The sequence below is a fragment of the Ranitomeya imitator genome, chromosome 6 (assembly GCF_032444005.1).
Source record: "Ranitomeya imitator isolate aRanImi1 chromosome 6, aRanImi1.pri, whole genome shotgun sequence".
NCBI lineage: Eukaryota > Metazoa > Chordata > Amphibia > Anura > Dendrobatidae > Ranitomeya > Ranitomeya imitator.
Window position 1 is genome coordinate 5,577,057 of NC_091287.1, and position 17,564 is coordinate 5,594,620.

A 17,564-nucleotide genomic window follows, 5' to 3' on the forward strand; every position below is an offset into this window, starting at 1 on the left:
ATGAGCTTCTTTAGCCAGCTGTATGACCAGGGTTTCTGGGGCCACTACCAGCCAAGTGACATTTAACTCTCGAGGAAGTTGAATCCTTTCAGACAGCAGGCCATCTTTCAGGAAGAACCTTTCCACTGGCTCAAGATTTGTAGGGTTGAAGCCACTTCAATACTTGCTCCAGCTGGTTCAGGTGATCTTCAAATGTGGTGGAATAAATTATGTTGTCTAGATATATCAAAGTGGCTTCAAAATTCAGATCTCCCAAGCATCTTTTCATCAAATGCTGGAATGTTCCTTGATTGTTCGTCAGGTCGAAAGGCATCTGGTTGAACTTGAACAGACCCATAGGGAGAACAAAGGCTGTCTTTGGGAGATTCCTAGCAGCCACTGGAACTTGCCAGTAGCCACTGACCAAGTCGAGGTGGGAGAAATATTTAGCTTTTCCCAATGTGGATAGGGACTCCTAGATTCTGGGCAAGGGGTAGCAGTCCCATACAGTGCATGCTTTCAGCCTCAGGGTGCCATACTTTTTCCCGAACTAACATGGTGGGGGGCTGCCCAGGGACTCACTCTCACGCATCACAATGTAACTCAACATGTAGGCCAGCAGTTCTTTCACCTCCTGGTACATCTGAGGCGGGATCTGCCAACACCTCTCTCAAATGGTAACAGTAGTTCCTGTAGGGATCTTGTGTTGAATAGCCTGGGTGCACCAAAAGTAATCTTCATGCCGTGCAAACAGTCCCCAATAACTGTTCAATCACTGCTGCAATAACTGTTTGATCCGTCCAGCTTGACTCGAGGAGAATTTTGTGAGGTTGGCCTCCATCTGTCCAAGAGGTTCACGTATGCCTTCCTGACTATCGAGTGACACCGCCAAGGACCACAAATCCCCTCACCCAGGTGTCAGTCCTATGGCATCAGCTCTGGTGAGATCTTCTGGCATTATGCAAACTCGGGCCATATCTTGTCGAGGTGGCGACTGTAAACTTGCTCCACTCAAAGTTATACAACACACAGGTACTCTTTCTTGCCGCACGGTGGCAAGGGTATGGGGAACCAATATTCCTCAAAACGTTTCCTCTCTATCAGCTCAATTTGTACAACCACTCCCTCCAAGGACAGTCTGTCTCACCACAATGTCAGGGTAGTTTCTGACGGTATCAATACTTTTGCCAAGATGCTGGGAAGCAGCGGGTAACTTCTGAATTTGACTGACTCGCACGCGTTGCCGAAACATTTTCTTATTGGTCGGACAAAAAGTGGCGCAAGTCCAGTTGTTTTTATTTGAGCCCTTAGCTAAAGAATTTTCTCACTTCTTTTAGCATGTTCATGCCCAGGGATAAAATGGGCTGTCACCTCCTGCAATGCAGTAACATACTGAGATATGGCCTCCCTTTCCCCTTGGATCAGCTGGAACAACCGCATGCGGAGGCGCCCTAGGTCTGTGCTGTTGCCATGCATGTCCTCCTTGATTTTTATCACATTATCCACAGAGTCAAGGTCCCTAGGTCGGCTGTACATTAGTCTGCCGGGCCTCCCCATCAATGGTCAGGAGGGCTAACTCGGCCTGAGCAGAAGGGATCAGGTAATACATGCGCAGCATGCTTTTCAGCCTCTCTAGCCAGTCCCACAGCAACACATTGCTTCCTGTGAACTTTGGGAAGGTTGCGGAGCATAGCCCCTAAGGGTATATGTTCACTGCCAGACTCCGTCACGGACTGGTCCGCCATCCCTGTGTCTGAATGTTGCATCCTGACGACTACACCAAATGTGGTGCAGATGCTGGATGCAACGCTCAGAGGACTCACAGCAGGAACGGTCAGTGATGATTATAGTTCTATTTATATAGTTACTTCAAGTAACTCTGAACAGTTAGTGTTAGTAACTAAGCAGATTAATATTCAAAGATAACAATAAACTTGGAAAAGCAAAGGAAGTCTTTCTCTGTCTAACGTCAATGTTCTTTTCACAATGGTGGTACTTCCTGTCATGGAAACCACCACATAAGTTTTCTGTTTGCAAATCTGGTCCTAGCTGGGGTCACCGGGTTTTCTCGCTTGGCCGCAAGTCTCTCTCTGATGTAGTCTATCAAAGCCCATTGATCCTCCCACACATCAACTGGCCCCCTCCCAACCTAAGCCCCTAATTCCTGCCGACCACGGTATTGTAGAGGATAGCTGGGAGTGACTACCCGACTCAAGCACGTTGTTCCTCCACAGTAGCAGGCGGGCCTAGCCTGCTGCAGTCTCCTCACGGATCTTCCCAACTTGACCACCGACACAATCTCTTAGGAGAGGAGCAGACTGGGCCTCGGCTCTTGACAGGCGAAGTCTGGTCTCTTGAGCTTTTCTGGCGTGGGGTGTGGGTCCTGGTCCTGACTAGTGCAGACATGGAGTCCTCCGGAGCAGAATTAGGGCCTTGGTAGGCGTAGACCGTCACTTTGGCATTGACTCTCCGCTCAGGCGCGTTACGCTGGCGTATGCGGCATCCCTGGAGTGCGTCTTCTCCACTCTCTTTTTTGGCACCAAATCTCCCGGTAGTCTGGCTCGCAGGGATTTTATCCAGGAAGTCCTTCCTGTGGGTCACATGATCAGGTCCAGCACATGAAATCGCTCCCCGTACAAAGTTTCCAGCAGTATTTGGTTCCTCTTTCACCTGGCTGGCAGTTGGCAGTCTCTCCTCATTAATGGCACACCCTGCAAGCGCTCTTCTGGGATATCACAGATTCTTCTTACAATATCACCGCTTTATATTACAAATGTACAGTATGGGAGAATGTGGTAGCCTGAGGAGGCCCTTTATATTGGCCTTGTTCCTTCCAATAGTGAATCATAATGCACAATTCCTCCTGCTTTGGATGTGGCCCCCTTTCCTCTTGGGCCCCTGTGCAGCTCCACAAGTTGTACCAATGCTGTGTCCGCCACTGCCCTATGCTTTACACTGTAGCTGTTACCAATGTCTCGATTTGTCTGCATTGTCTATTGGCCTAGTCCCCTGTATCATCAGAGGCTCATACTGATCCTGCTTCCATAGCTGAGTATTTGTTACACTGTGCCACCTGAATGCAGCGGATGTGCACAGTTTACGTGTCCTGTATGGACCTTTCAGCTGTAGGACAAGGCCTCTAGATGTCACTACCAGCCAGCAGAAGTCTTGTTTTCATGTGGCCTCTGTGTGCCCGCTGACTTTTGCATCTTGTTTTTGGCCTCATGAACTTTTCTTGTTTTTCAGTCCTTGAGTTTATAAAGAATGTGCAGAACACGGAGGCGGAGGAGGGAGGCACCGCATGCTTCCGCTGTGAGCTCTCCGCCAAGATGGCTTCCGTGGAGTGGTGGAAAGATGGCGAGAAGCTGCAGGCCAACCACAAGTACGAGATGCAGCAAGATGGCGCTGTGCGGGAATTAATCATCCACAGCCTGGAGCTGGAGGACGCTGGAGAGTACATGTGTACTGCACGCAGCAAGCGCACCACCGCCAGCCTGACTGTCTCCGGTATGTACAGGTGCATCGTGGGTACTTGGTGGGGAACATGGAGGAAAGGGTTAAGGGGTTATCAGTGGGATCTAACCACTGCCGTCCTTTTGGCTGTGCCTGGTACTGCAGCTCAGCAATAATAGGTCTGGTGAACCTCGGGAGCGGGGCTGACAACCTCTCACACATGATATACGGCCTGGTTGTCAGAAGTAATAAAAGAACAGGTGTAGATCCATTGAGTTAATAACTATTACTCCCCGTCCTTCTCGTCATCTAGAGCTGGATGTCACCATCCTCCGTGGTCTGGCGGATGTGTTGGTGTCTGCCGGTGAGGACGCCGTGTTCCGGTGCGAGGTCTCTCATGATATCGCCCGGGAGGTGGAGTGGAAGCTGCAGGGGATCACTCTGGAGAGCAACGAGATGAACGAGATCTCCGTGGAGAGCGGGAAATATCATGTGCTGAAGCTCAGCAGCGTCACCCAGGACGACTCGGGCAGTGTCACCTTCAGGGTGGGCCCACACGAGTCCACAGCTGAGCTGACCATCAAGGGTAAGACGGGCAGGCGTGCGAAGTGAGGCCAAACACCAGGAGGGAGGAGGCAGATATCCCTGTGCAGCCCTAGGCAGAGACCCAGGGTCCAAGACCTACAGCGGATCAATTCAGGCCCAGGGTGGAATTTATAAGGATCCATGTCTAGTGGCACGTGGTCACTCACGGGACCTTTTATTACAGGATATTAGCCCTGCCCCCTTGACTTTTCCTGATGATTCCTGTGAACTCTGGACTCAGATGGGGGGTGATTTATCCCTTTTTTTGGCTCTCATACATCTTCTGTCCCTCAGCCCCGCTCCCGGTGTTTACACGTGAGCTGTTGGACGTGGCAGTAGAGGAAGCCTCCTCCGTGGTCCTCCAGTGTGAGCTGTCGCAGCCCTGTGCTCCTCCAGTGTGGAGAAAAGGAGCTGAGCAGATCTCCTCCAACACAAAGTATAATCTCCTGGATCACGGCACTGTGCAGATCCTGCAAATCCACAACGTGAAGCCTGAGGACTCCGGGACATACTCCTGTGACATCGGGAACCTGAAATCCACAGCTAAAGTCACCGTGTCAGGTACGCAGCTCTGCTGAAAATGCCTCGGAAATTCCCCCAATAATGGAGCAACTGCCATCTCCTATCTCAGAAATGTCACAATCTGTCCTCGCTGAACACTGATTTTACCCGTGAATCCAGGAAGCAGCCGATCTCTCTGAGATTTATTACAGTTGCTTTTTTCATATGATAAAAATTATAGCAATAATGACTCTTTAGGGGAGTGAAACTAGAACTGCAGATAACCGTACAAACATTCTAACAATGACCACTAGATGGCAGCAGAGGCACACAATAAACCTGTGAATTAGGTTGCTGTAGCTTCTGGTGGGGAGATAACCCTTTTCTTAGCTGGAACAGCACAGTAGATCTCCAGGACTGCTGACACTGATTAGTCGCTGACTATGGAGAATAGATGCAGGTGAGGGTTTTTAGATATCAATAGATGTCTGTTATAAACAGCTTTCAGTATTTCTGCCATTTAATGTCTGTCAGATCCACACCCTCAGCAATACAGCTCATGTTCACACCATGCATTATCCTGTTCCAGAGCTTCCTGTGCAGATCACCCGCCACTTACAGGATCAGCAAGGAGAGGAGAATGGATCTCTGACGCTGATGGCAGAGATCTCCAAGCCGGACGCCCCTGTACAGTGGAAGAAAGCCGGATTAACCCTGAAATCAGGGGCTAAGTATGAGATGAAGCAGTCGGGCAACGTTGTGGAGCTCTGCATACACAAGCTGCAGCCATTGGACGCTGCACAGTACAGCTGTGACACCGGGCACCAGACCTCTGTGGCGAACGTCCACGTAAAAGGTAAAAATGCTGCAGAAAATTCTACAGTAAAATAAGTGATCTCTACTACTCCATAGACCCAAGTTACAGGTTCCTGCTGTAAGTCCAAATCCCTCTATAGATGCTAAAGGGTAGAGTTGAGCGACCTTGACCTTTTTAGAGTCGAGCCGGGTTTCGCGAAACCCGACTATCTCAAAAGTCGGGTCGAGTGAAATCGGCCGATTATGACGTAAAGTCGGGATCGACCGAAACACGAAACCCAATGCAAGTCAATGGGGCAGCATAGTCGGCAGTGAGTGGGGGCCAGGAAAACACCTAGAGTGCCCATTTTAATGTCAAAACCATCCATTCTTCTTAATGAAGCTTGTCAAGCGTAATTTACCTTATAATAATTGGAAGGCATTTGAAATTGGGGGTCATTTGGCTAAAGTTGTGGTGGGTAGGGCTGGTTCAAGTAATTAGTGGGCCCAGGAAATCTGGACCACGTCACGGCAGTGGAGCAGGAAGAGGTAAGTATTTCAACTTTGCAAGTGCTGTGAACCTGAGCAAGCAGGGGGGGGCCCACTCGTTGGCATTGGCACTGGCACAGGGCCCCTCAAAGTACAGCGGTGTGTTTGCACGGCGGGGGCGCCTCCCACCGGCAGCAACACTTTTGCGTACTATGAGAGGCCCTGTGCCAGTGACGTCGCCAACTAGTATTCCTCCCCCCACCTGATGAAGGAACCTGCACTTTCATCTGCACCTTCCTCTTTGTCCCCGTGTAAGGTGGTATGGTATGCGGGAAGAGCAACCTGACTTTCAGCAGGGTCACAATGTTGTTGTGTAGCGTGCACGGGGAATGTTGCGTTATGGGTCAATGTACCAGCAGACTCATCTATCACTGGCTGGGCAATGGGCAGGATGAGGAGGAAACACAGATATAGGCCCAAATAATAAAGTGGGCTAAATGCAGTTCAAAATTGGTAACACAGGAATAACCAGGGGGCATTGCAGTGGAGGACAACTGGAATGAGAGGCTGACACAGAGAGTAGGGCCAAATCAGTAAGTAGTCGAAATGCAGTTCAAAATTGGCAACAGTAGTAAACAGGCGGCACAGCTTTGTTCAGTGGAGGAGAACAGCAAGGAGTGGCAGACACCGATAGTAGGCCCCAACCCAACTAGTAGGCCAAATGCAGTCTAACATTAACAACTACTTAACGAGCGCCTGAAAACGGAATTTCAGGACAGGAAACCAGGAGAACAGCAAGGAGCGGCAGACACCGATAGTAGGCCCCAAACCAACTAGTACGCCAAATGCAGTTGTTCCGTTTAACCACAATTTAATGAGAGCCTGAAGATAGAAGTTCAGGAAAGGCAACCTGGAGAACACCTTTGAGTGGAACACACCATCTCTCTACACCCCATACCCAATTTGTAGGTCTAATGCAGCGTAGTTTCCAACAACTACTAAACGAGAGCATGATGATCGAAGCATTGGCGAGGAAACCTGGGGAACACCTTGGAGTGGAACACACCATCTCTCTACAGTGGAACACACCATCTCTCTACACCCCATACCCAATTTGTAGGCCTAATGCAGCGTAGTTTCCAACAACTACTAAACGAGAGCCGGAAGATCGAAGCAATGGAGAGGAAACCTGGGGAACACCTTGGAGTGTAACACACCATCTCTCTACACCCCATACCCAATTTGTAGGCCTAATGCAGCGTAGTTTCCAACAACTACTAAACGAGAGCCGGAAGATCGAAGCAATGGAGAGGAAACCTGGGGAACACCTTGGAGTGTAACACACCATCTCTCTACACCCCATACCCAATTTGTAGGCCTAATGCAGCGTAGTTTCCAACAACTACTAAACGAGAGCATGATGATCGAAGCATTGGCGAGGAAACCTGGGGAACACCTTGGAGTGGAACACACCATCTCTCTACAGTGGAACACATCATCTCTCTACACCCCATACCCAATTTGTAGGCCTAATGCAGCGTAGTTTCCAACAACTACTAAACGAGAGCCGGAAGATCGAAGCTCAGGAAAGGCAACCTGGAGAACACCTTGGAGTGGAACACACCATCTCTCTACACCCCATACCCAATTTGTAGGCCCAATGCAGCGTAGTTTCCAACAACTACTAAACGAGAGCATGATGATCGAAGCATTGGCGAGGAAACCTGGGGAACACCTTGGAGTGGAACACACCATCTCTCTACAGTGGAACACACCATCTCTCTACACCCCATACCCAATTTGTAGGCCTAATGCAGCGTAGTTTCCAACAACTACTAAACGAGAGCCGGAAGATCGAAGCTCAGGAAAGGCAACCTGGAGAACACCTTGGAGTGTAACACACCATCTCTCTACACCCCATACCCAATTTGTAGGCCTAATGCAGCGTAGTTTCCAACAACTACTAAACGAGAGCCGGAAGATCGAAGCTCAGGAAAGGCAACCTGGAGAACACCTTGGAGTGGAACACACCATCTCTCTACACCCCATACCCAATTTGTAGACCTAATGCAGCGTAGTTTCCAACAACTACTAAACGAGAGCCGGAAGATCGAAGCTCAGGAAAGGCAACCTGGAGAACACCTTGGAGTGGAACACACCATCTCTCTACACCCCATACCCAATTTGTAGGCCTAATGCAGCGTAGTTTCCAACAACTACTAAACGAGAGCCGGAAGATCGAAGCTCAGGAAAGGCAACCTGGGGAACACCTTGGAGTGTAACAAACCCTCTCTCTACACCACGGAAGGGCTGATTCTTAGGAAGGAAGGCTGTCGGAAAGAAGCAGGGCGCGTCCGAGGGTGATTATATTCTTATTAGGTATATACTCACCCTCGGACGCGCCCTGCTTCTTTATTTGTAATGAATGTTTATTTGCAATGTGGTTTTGACTTACTCTATTTTTTTGGTAAATAATGATTTTATTATTTTCATTGTTTTGCATCTTCTTGGCAATAATATAAAGAAGACGCGACAGGACAACACTCGGTGGATGCCATATCTGTGTTTAAAATTGAAAAAACCTTTCAGTTAACTACTTGCAGGAGAAAGTTATTGTAGCTGGTGGCCATTTTTAGTACTGTACCAGATTTTTGTTGTATGTGTTTGTTTTTAATGTTAAAATGTCTGCATTTGATATCTCTCCAGTATTTTCTTTTTTATAAGCAAAATACTTATTTTTATATTTTCTGATGTTGGTTCCAGGGGAACACGGGCAGCAGTGGTGTGGTCAGTGGAGGACTAGTGGAAGGAGTGACTGCAGACAGACATCGAAGGCCTAAAATAATAACACATGGCTGTAGGCAATTTTAAATTGGTTCCAGGGGTACACGGGCAGCAGTGGTGTGGTCAGTGGAGGCCTAGTGGAAGGAGTGACCACAGACAGGCATCGAAGGCCTAAAATAATAACACATGGCTGTAGGCAATTTTAAATTGGTTCCAGGGGTACACGGGCAGCAGTGGTGTGGTCAGTGGAGGCCTAGTGGAAGGAGTGACCGCAGACAGGCATCGAAGGCCTAAAATAATAACACATGGCTGTAGGCAATTTTAAATTGGTTCCAGGGGTACACGGGCAGCAGTGGTGTGGTCAGTGGAGGCCTAGTGGAAGGAGTGACCGCAGACAGGCATCGAAGGCCTAAAATAATAACACATGGCTGTAGGCAATTTTAAATTGGTTCCAGGGGTACACGGGCAGCAGTGGTGTGGTCAGTGGAGGCCTAGTGGAAGGAGTGACCGCAGACAGGCATCGAAGGCCTAAAATAATAACACATGGCTGTAGGCAATTTTAAATTGGTTCCAGGGGTACACGGGCAGCAGTGGTGTGGTCAGTGGAGGCCTAGTGGAAGGAGTGACCGCAGACAGGCATCGAAGGCCTAAAATAATAACACATGGCTGTAGGCAATTTTAAATTGGTTCCAGGGGTACACGGGCAGCAGTGGTGTGGTCAGTGGAGGCCTAGTGGAAGGAGTGACCGCAGACAGGCATCGAAGGCCTAAAATAATAACACATGGCTGTAAGCAATTTTAAATTGGTTCCAGGGGTACACGGGCAGCAGTGGTGTGGTCAGTGGAGGCCTAGTGGAAGGAGTGACCGCAGACAGGCATCGAAGGCCTAAAATAATAACACATGGCTGTAGGCAATTTTAAATTGGTTCCAGGGGTACACGGGCAGCAGTGGTGTGGTCAGTGGAGGCCTAGTGGAAGGAGTGACCACAGACAGGCATCGAAGGCCTAAAATAATAACACATGGCTGTAGGCAATTTTAAATTGGTTCCAGGGGTACACGGGCAGCAGTGGTGTGGTCAGTGGAGGCCTAGTGGAAGGAGTGACCGCAGACAGGCATCGAAGGCCTAAAATAATAACACATGGCTGTAGGCAATTTTAAATTGGTTCCAGGGGTACACGGGCAACAGTGGTGTGGTCAGTGGAGGCCTAGTGGAAGGAGTGACCACAGACAGGCATCGAAGGCCTAAAATAATAACACATGGCTGTAGGCAATTTTAAATTGGTTCTAGGGGTACACGGGCAGCAGTGGTGTGGTCAGTGGAGGCCTAGTGGAAGGAGTGACCGCAGACAGGCATCGAAGGCCTAACATAACAAAAATGTCAATACAATGGTATTGTCAGTGGCAGGCATTGAAGGATGTCAGCGCATAGACTAAACATTGGTGGAGCTGTGAGATAATTTTGCAAGTGGTAGAGCACTGTTTGAGCTGGGGTGGGGGGAAACTGTCTTGTGGCCGGCGGTACAGGCCCAGGGCCCCTCATATTACAACGGTGTGTCTGACGTTGGGTGCGCACCACCACCGCCAGAGACACTTTATTGTACTAGGAGGGACCCAGTGGCAGTGCCGTCGACCAAAAGCGGGCACAACCACCTCTTCAGACAAACAGCACTCTCACGGGTGCTGTCGCCAAGTGTCGATACCACGGCCCCGTGTGGGGAGTTTGGCCATTTAGTGAGGTGTAAACATGTCGTATGCTGGACAATCAGGTGCTGAAAATTACGAGATTGGAAAAGGCATTCAGAATAGTCCACAGGCAAGACCTTTTCATAGGAAAGCTAGGTGTCAGCCGGGCAAGGTGGGGCAAAAGATTTCGAAATCCAGTTGTGGTTCATTTTAATGAAGGTTAGATCATCTACATTTTGGGTAGCCAGACGAGTCCTTTTTTCTGTTAGTATTGAACCTGCAGCACTGAATACTCTTTCTGATAGGACACTAGCTGCCGGGCAAGCAAGCTCCTGCAATGCATATTCTGCCAATTCTGGCCAGGTGTCTAATTTTGATGCCCAGTAATCAAATGGGAATGACGGTTGAGGGAGAACATCGATAAGGGATGAAAAATAGTTTGTAACCATACTGGACAAATGTTGTCTCCTGTCACTTTGAATTGATGCTGCAGTACCTGTCCTGTCTGCGGTCATAGCAAAATCACTCCACAACCTGGTCAGAAAACCCCTCTGTCCAACGCCACTTCTGATTTCTGCCCCTCTAACTCCTCTGGTCTGCTGGCCCCTGCAGCTCGTGTGAGAACGATCACGGGCGCTGTGTGCAGGGAATGCCAGAAGCAAACGGTCAACAAGAGTTGCTTGTTTGGTTGCTAATATTAGTTCCAAGTTCTCATGTGGCATTATATTTTGCAATTTGCCTTTATAGCGAGGATCAAGGAGGCAGGCCAACCAGTAATCGTCATCATTCATCATTTTAGTTATGCGTGTGTCCCTTTTGAGGATACGTAAGGCATATTCCGCCATGTGGGCCAAAGTTCCAGTTCTCAAATCTGCGGTTGTGCTTGGTTGAGGGGCAGTTTCAGGCAAATCCACGTCACTTGTGTCCCTCAAAAAACCAGAACCCGGCCTTGCCGCGCCACCAATTTCCAGTGGCCCCGGAAAAGCTTCCTCATTAAAAATATAATCATCCCCATCATCCTCCTCGTCCTCCTCCTCCTCTTCGCCCGCTACCTCGTCCTGTACACTGCCCTGGCCAGACAATGGCTGACTGTCATCAAGGCTTTCCTCTTCCTCAGCTGCAGACGCCTGATCCTTTATGTGCGTCAAACTTTGCATCAGCAGACGCATTAGGGGGATGCTCATGCTTATTATGGCGTTGTCTGCACTAACCAGCCGTGTGCATTCCTCAAAACACTGAAGGACTTGACACATGTCTTGAATCTTCGACCACTGCACACCTGACAACTCCATGTCTGCCATCCTACTGCCTGCCCGTGTATGTGTATCCTCCCACAAAAACATAACAGCCCGCCTCTGTTCACACAGTCTCTGAAGCATGTGCAGTGTTGAGTTCCACCTTGTTGCAACGTCTATGATTAGGCGATGGTGGGGAAGGTTCAAAGAACGCTGATAGGTCTGCATACGGCTGGAGTGTACGGGCGAACGGCGGATATGTGAGCAAAGTCCACGCACTTTGAGGAGCAGGTCGGATAACCCCGGATAACTTTTCAGGAAGCACTGCACCACCAGGTTTAAGGTGTGAGCCAGGCAAGGAATGTGTTTCAGTTGGGAAAGGGAGATGGAAGCCATGAAATTCCTTCTGTTATCACTCACTACCTTGCCTGCCTCAAGATCTACAGTGCCCAGCCACGACTGCGTTTCTTTCTGCAAGAACTCGGACAGAACTTCCGCGGTGTGTCTGTTGTCGCCCAAACACTTCATAGCCAATACAGCCTGCTGACGTTTGCCAGTAGCTGCCCCATAATGGGAGACCTGGTGTGCAACAGTGGCAGCTGCGGATGGAGTGGTTGTGCGACTGCGGTCTGTGGACGAGCTCTCGCTTCTGCAGGAGGACGAAGAGGAGGAGGAGGGGGTGCGAACGGCTACAGCCAATTGTTTCCTAGACCGTGGGCTAGGCAGAACTGTCCCAAACTTGCTGTCCCCTGTGGACCCTGCATCCACCACATTTAACCAGTGTGCCGTGATGGATACGTAACGTCCCTGGCCATGCCTACTGGTCCATGCATCTGTTGTCAGGTGCACCTTTGTGCTCACAGATTGCCTGAGTGCATGGACGATGCGCTCTTTAACATGCTGGTGGAGGGCTGGGATGGCTTTTCTGGAAAAAAAGTGTCGACTGGGTAGCTCGTAGCGTGGTACAGCGTAGTCCATCAGGGCTTTGAAAGCTTCGCTTTCCACTAACCGGTAGGGCATCATCTCTAACGAGATTAGTTTAGCTATGTGTGCGTTCAAACCCTGTGTACGCGGATGCGAGGCTAAGTACTTCCTTTTTCTAACCATAGTCTCATGTAGGGTGAGCTGGACTGGAGAGCTGGAGATCGTGGAACTAGCGGGGGTGCCGGTGGACATGGCAGACTGAGAGACGGTGGGAGATGGTATTGTTGCCGCCGGTGCCCTAGATGCAGTGTTTCCTACTACGAAACTGGTGATTCCCTGACCCTGACTGCTTTGGCCTGGCAAAGAAACCTGCACAGATACTGCAGGTGGTGCGGAAAATGGTGGCCCTACACTGCCGGAAGGGATGTAGCGTTGCTGACTAGCTTCATTGGCCGAGGGTGCTACAACCTTAAGGGACGTTTGGTAGTTAGTCCAGGCTTGCAAATGCATGGTGGTTAAATGTCTATGCATGCAACTTGTATTGAGACTTTTCAGATTCTGTCCTCTGCTTAAGGTAGTTGAACATTTTTGACAGATGACTTTGCGCTGATCAATTGGATGTTGTTTAAAAAAATGCCAGACTGCACTCTTTCTAGCATCGGATACCTTTTCAGGCATTGCAGACTGAGCTTTAACCGGATGGCCACGCTGTCCTCCAACGCGTTTTGGGCAAGATACGGGCCCGGCAGATGGAACCTGTTGCGATGTTGATGCCTGCTGCGGCCCCTCCTCCTCCGCTTCAGAACTGCTGCCGCCTGCACCCTGTTCCCCCAATGGCTGCCAATCGGGGTCAAGAACTGGGTCATCTATTACCTCTTCTTGTAGCTCGTGTGCAACTTCGTCTGTGTCACCGTGTCGGTCGGTGGTATAGCGTTCGTGATGGGGCAACATAGTCTCATCAGGGTCTGATTCTTGATCAGCACCCTGCGAGGGCAATGTTGTGGTCTGAGTCAAAGGACCAGCATAGTAGTCTGGCTGTGGCTGTGCATCAGTGCACTCCATGTCAGATTCAACTTGTAATGGGCATGGACTGTTAACTGCTTCACTTTCTAAGCCAGGGACGGTATGTGTAAAGAGCTCCATGGAGTAACCCGTTGTGTCGCCTGCTGCATTCTTCTCTGTTGTTGTTTTTGCTGAAGAGGACAAGGAAGCGACTTGTCCCTGACCGTGAACATCCACTAACGACGCGCTGCTTTGACATTTACCAGTTTCACGAGAGGAGGCAAAAGAGCTAGAGGCTGAGTCAGCAAGATAAGCCAAAACTTGCTCTTGCTGCTCCGGCTTTAAAAGCGGTTTTCCTACTCCCAGAAAAGGGAGCGTTCGAGGCCTTGTGTAGCCTGACGACGAACCTGGCTCCACAGCTCCAGACTTAGGTGCAATATTTTTTTTCCCACGACCAGCTGATGCTCCACCACTACCACTACCCTCATTACCAGCTGACAATGAACGCCCCCGGCCACGACCTCTTCCACCATACTTCCTCATTGTTTTAAAAACGTAAACAAACTAACGGTATTTGTTGCTGTCACACAAATTACACGGTGAGCTATAACTTCAGTATGATTTAGCTACCCCTTTACAGGTGAGTGAGACCACAGCGAAAATCAGGCACAATGTTACACACTCTGTTGTTGGTGGCAACAAATGAGAGAGATGCCACACACGCAGGACTGTCACTGAAGCACAAATGTAAATATTAATCTCCCACTGATTTGATTTTTTTTTTTTTTAAGGGAGACTTTAGGAAAAAAAAAAAAATAGAATAAAATGATTTTTTCAGGAAGAATTTAGAAACCAAATAAAATAAAATGATTTTTTCAGGGAGAATTTAGAAAACAAATAAAACAAAAAAAGGCTTTCTATGGCCCACTGAGTGAGAGATGACGCACACAGGAGTCAGGAGTGGCACACAAGCCCAGAGGCCAATATTTATCTCCCACTGATTGATGTAGTGATTTTTTCAGGTAGATTTTGGAACCCAAATCAAGCTAAAAAAATAATAGGCTTTCTATGGCCCACAATTGGAGAGAGAGAGAGAGATGGCACACCCAGGAGTCAAGACTGGCACACAAGCAGAAAGGGCAATATTAATCTCCCACTGATTTGATTTTTTTTTTTTTTTTTTTCAGGGAGACTTTAGAAAAAAAAAAAATGAATTTTTCAGGAAGAATTTAGAAACAAAATAAAATAAAATGATTGTTTCAGGGAGAATTTAGAAAACAAATGAAAAAAAAATAGGCTTTGTAGAGCCCACTGAGTGAGAGATGACGCACACAGGAGTCAGGAGTGGCACACAAGCCCAGAGGCCAATATTTATCTCCCACTGATTGATTTAGTGATTTTTTTCAGGTAGATTTTGGAACCCAAATCAAGCAAAAAAATGAATAGGCTTTCTATGGCCCACAATTGGAGAGAGAGAGATGGCACACCCAGGAGTCAAGACTGGCACACAAGCAGAAAGGGCAATATTAATCTCCCACTGTTTTGTTTTTTTTTGTTTTTTTTTCAGGGAGACTTTAGAAAAAAAAAAAAATGATTTTTTCAGGAATAATTTAGAAACCAAATAAAATAAAATGATTTTTTCAGGGAGAATTTAGAAAACAAATAAAACAAAAAATAGGCTTTCTAGGGCCCACTGAGTGAGAGATGGCACACACAGGAGTAAGGAGTGGCACACAAGCCCTGAGGCCAATATTTTTCTCCCACTGATTGATGTAGTGATTTTTTCAGGTAGATTTTAGAACCCAAATCAAGCAAAAAAATAAATAGGCTTTCTATGGCCCACTGAGTGAGAGGTGGCACACACAGGGATGGCACTCTAGCAGAAATACCAATCTTAATCTCCCACAAAAAAAAAAAAAAAAAAGGAACTGTCCTTCAATTGCTATCTCCCTGCAGTAATCTCAGCCAGGTATGGCAGGCAGCAATAAGGAGTGGACTGATGCACAAATTAAATAAAAAGTGTGGACAAACAAACAAGATAGCTGTGCAGAAAGGAAGGAACAAGAGGATTTGTGCTTTGAAAAAAGCAGTTGGTTTGCACAGCGGCGTACACACAGCAATGCAGCTATCAGGGAGCCTTCTAGGGCAGCCCAATGAGCTACAGCGCTGAGGGGAAAAAAAAATGTAGCTTCCACTGTCCCTGCACACCGAAGGTGGTGTTGGGCAGTGGAAATCGCTACAGCACAAGCGGTTTGGTGGTTAATGGACCCTGCCTAACGCTATCCCTGCTTCTGATGAAGCGGCAGCAACCTCTCCCTAAGCTCAGATCAGCAGCAGTAACATGGCGGTCAGCGGGAACGCCCCTTTATAGCCCCTGTGACGCCGCGGACAGCAAGCCAATCACTGCAATGCCCTTCTCTAAGATGGTGGGGACCAGGACCTATGTCATCACGCTGCCCACACTCTGCGTTTACCTTGATTGGCTGAGAAATGGCGCTTTTCGCGTCATTGAAACGCGACTTTGGCGCGAAAGTCGCGTACCGCATGGCCGACCCCGCACAGGGGTCGGATCGGGTTTCATGAAACCCGACTTTGTTAAAAGTCGGCGACTTTTGAAAATGTTCGACCCGTTTCGCTCAACCCTACTAAAGGGTAAAAGCCGGAGTTCCCCTAGGACCTATTTACGGAGTGGCTTGTCTACAGTTTGTCCAAGGCCACCTTAGTGAGAACTCTGGGGTTTAATGTCCATTAGGACAGTAGACTCTTACACTGTGTTGCAGGTAACCTGTTTGTGGTGGCGCTCTCTGTGATGGTGGCAGCCTGCGTATGGTGGTGGTGTCTGCTTCCATGGTGGCCTCTGTGTCGTGAAGGTTTCTGTGTCGGGGCAGGCTGGTATGGTGGCGACTGTCTCTGTGTCGGAGGAAATCATTGTCGGTCTCTGTGATGGAGGCAGTGTCGGTTGGTTGCAGCCTGTTTGTGGTGGCAATCTTTGTCGCTGTCACTCTGGATTGGTGGCGGCCTGTATATGGTCGTGGCCTCTTTATCAGGGGCATTATGCATCGTTGGCAGTCTGTATGTCGTGACTGCCCCTAGTTTGTGACTGCCACTATGTGGTGTTAGTGTCACGCACAGTGTAGGAAAGGTTAAGTGCAACATGAAGGAATAAGGGAAAAGGAACCAAACACTAGGGAAGGGGGGAGTGGAGACCCCTAGACAGACCTACCGTTGCCCTGTCTGCCCTATAGTTCCTATATAAGTTCTGCACCTATCACCGAGCAGGATACCTAATCCCTGCCTGACCCTGGTGATAAGCCCTGCATCGCGATGGACAGGATGTGCGCTAGTCAATCCCCACTACCACTAAAAACAGATGGTATACACAAACAAGGGGGGGCACTTAGCTTGAGTAGACTCAGAGAGAAACACAGACATCCTCCAAACACCAGAGAGGAAGATAGCTGACTGCTATAGCTCCAAGCTGCAACAGGGAACTGGAAACAGAAATATCGACCTAGCCTTCCAGCAGCAAGCTGGGAGTTATAAACGCCCCGGTCCAGGTGTGTCAACTAGAGCAGGAGAAAATTGCAACTCTGTCCTATAGTCAGAAGCCTAAGAAGTAGTCTGCAAAGCAAACTGCCGAGACCTTCTGCAGTCAGATGCAGAGTGACGGTCTGCAGCCTGTGACACACTCGTGACAGTTAGCCTCTATGTCGGGGCCGTATGGTCTGTGGCGGCCTACTTGTGAAAGCGGCCTCTGTGTTGAGGGTACTTTGGGGTGGTGATAGCCTGTATGTGGTGGCGTCATTCTGTTGGGGGCACTCTGGGATGGTGGCAGCCCATGTGTCATAGCAGCCTCTGTGTCGAGGGCAGTCTATGTCGGAGGTGTCCGTGTGGTGTTGGCCTCTGTGTTGGGGGCAGTCTGGGTCGGTGGTGGTCTGCATGTGGTGGCGGCCTCTGTAGGGGACAGTCTGGGTTGGTGGCGGACCGTTTGTGGTGGTGGTATTTCTGTCCGGGCACTATATTGGTTGGTGGTGGCATCTCTATTTAGGGGGCACTCTGGGTTGGTTGAATCTTGTGTGGTGTAGTGACCTCTGTGTCGAAGGCAGTCTGGGTTTGTGGCAGCCTATGTGTTTG

The 17,564-nt window shown here is 49.0% G+C and overlaps 1 protein-coding gene across 1 annotated transcript in view; it reads left to right on the forward strand.

The window, feature by feature from the left end:
* OBSCN (obscurin, cytoskeletal calmodulin and titin-interacting RhoGEF) overlaps positions 1-17,564 on the forward strand; it is a 655,700-nt gene that overhangs the window by 234,543 nt on the left and 403,593 nt on the right. Inside the window, exons 51-54 of the mRNA XM_069730488.1 lie at positions 3,226-3,486; positions 3,746-4,018; positions 4,312-4,578; positions 5,108-5,374. Of these exons, the coding sequence (XP_069586589.1) occupies positions 3,226-3,486; positions 3,746-4,018; positions 4,312-4,578; positions 5,108-5,374 (1,068 nt within the window). The remainder of the gene's footprint in view (positions 1-3,225; positions 3,487-3,745; positions 4,019-4,311; positions 4,579-5,107; positions 5,375-17,564) is intronic.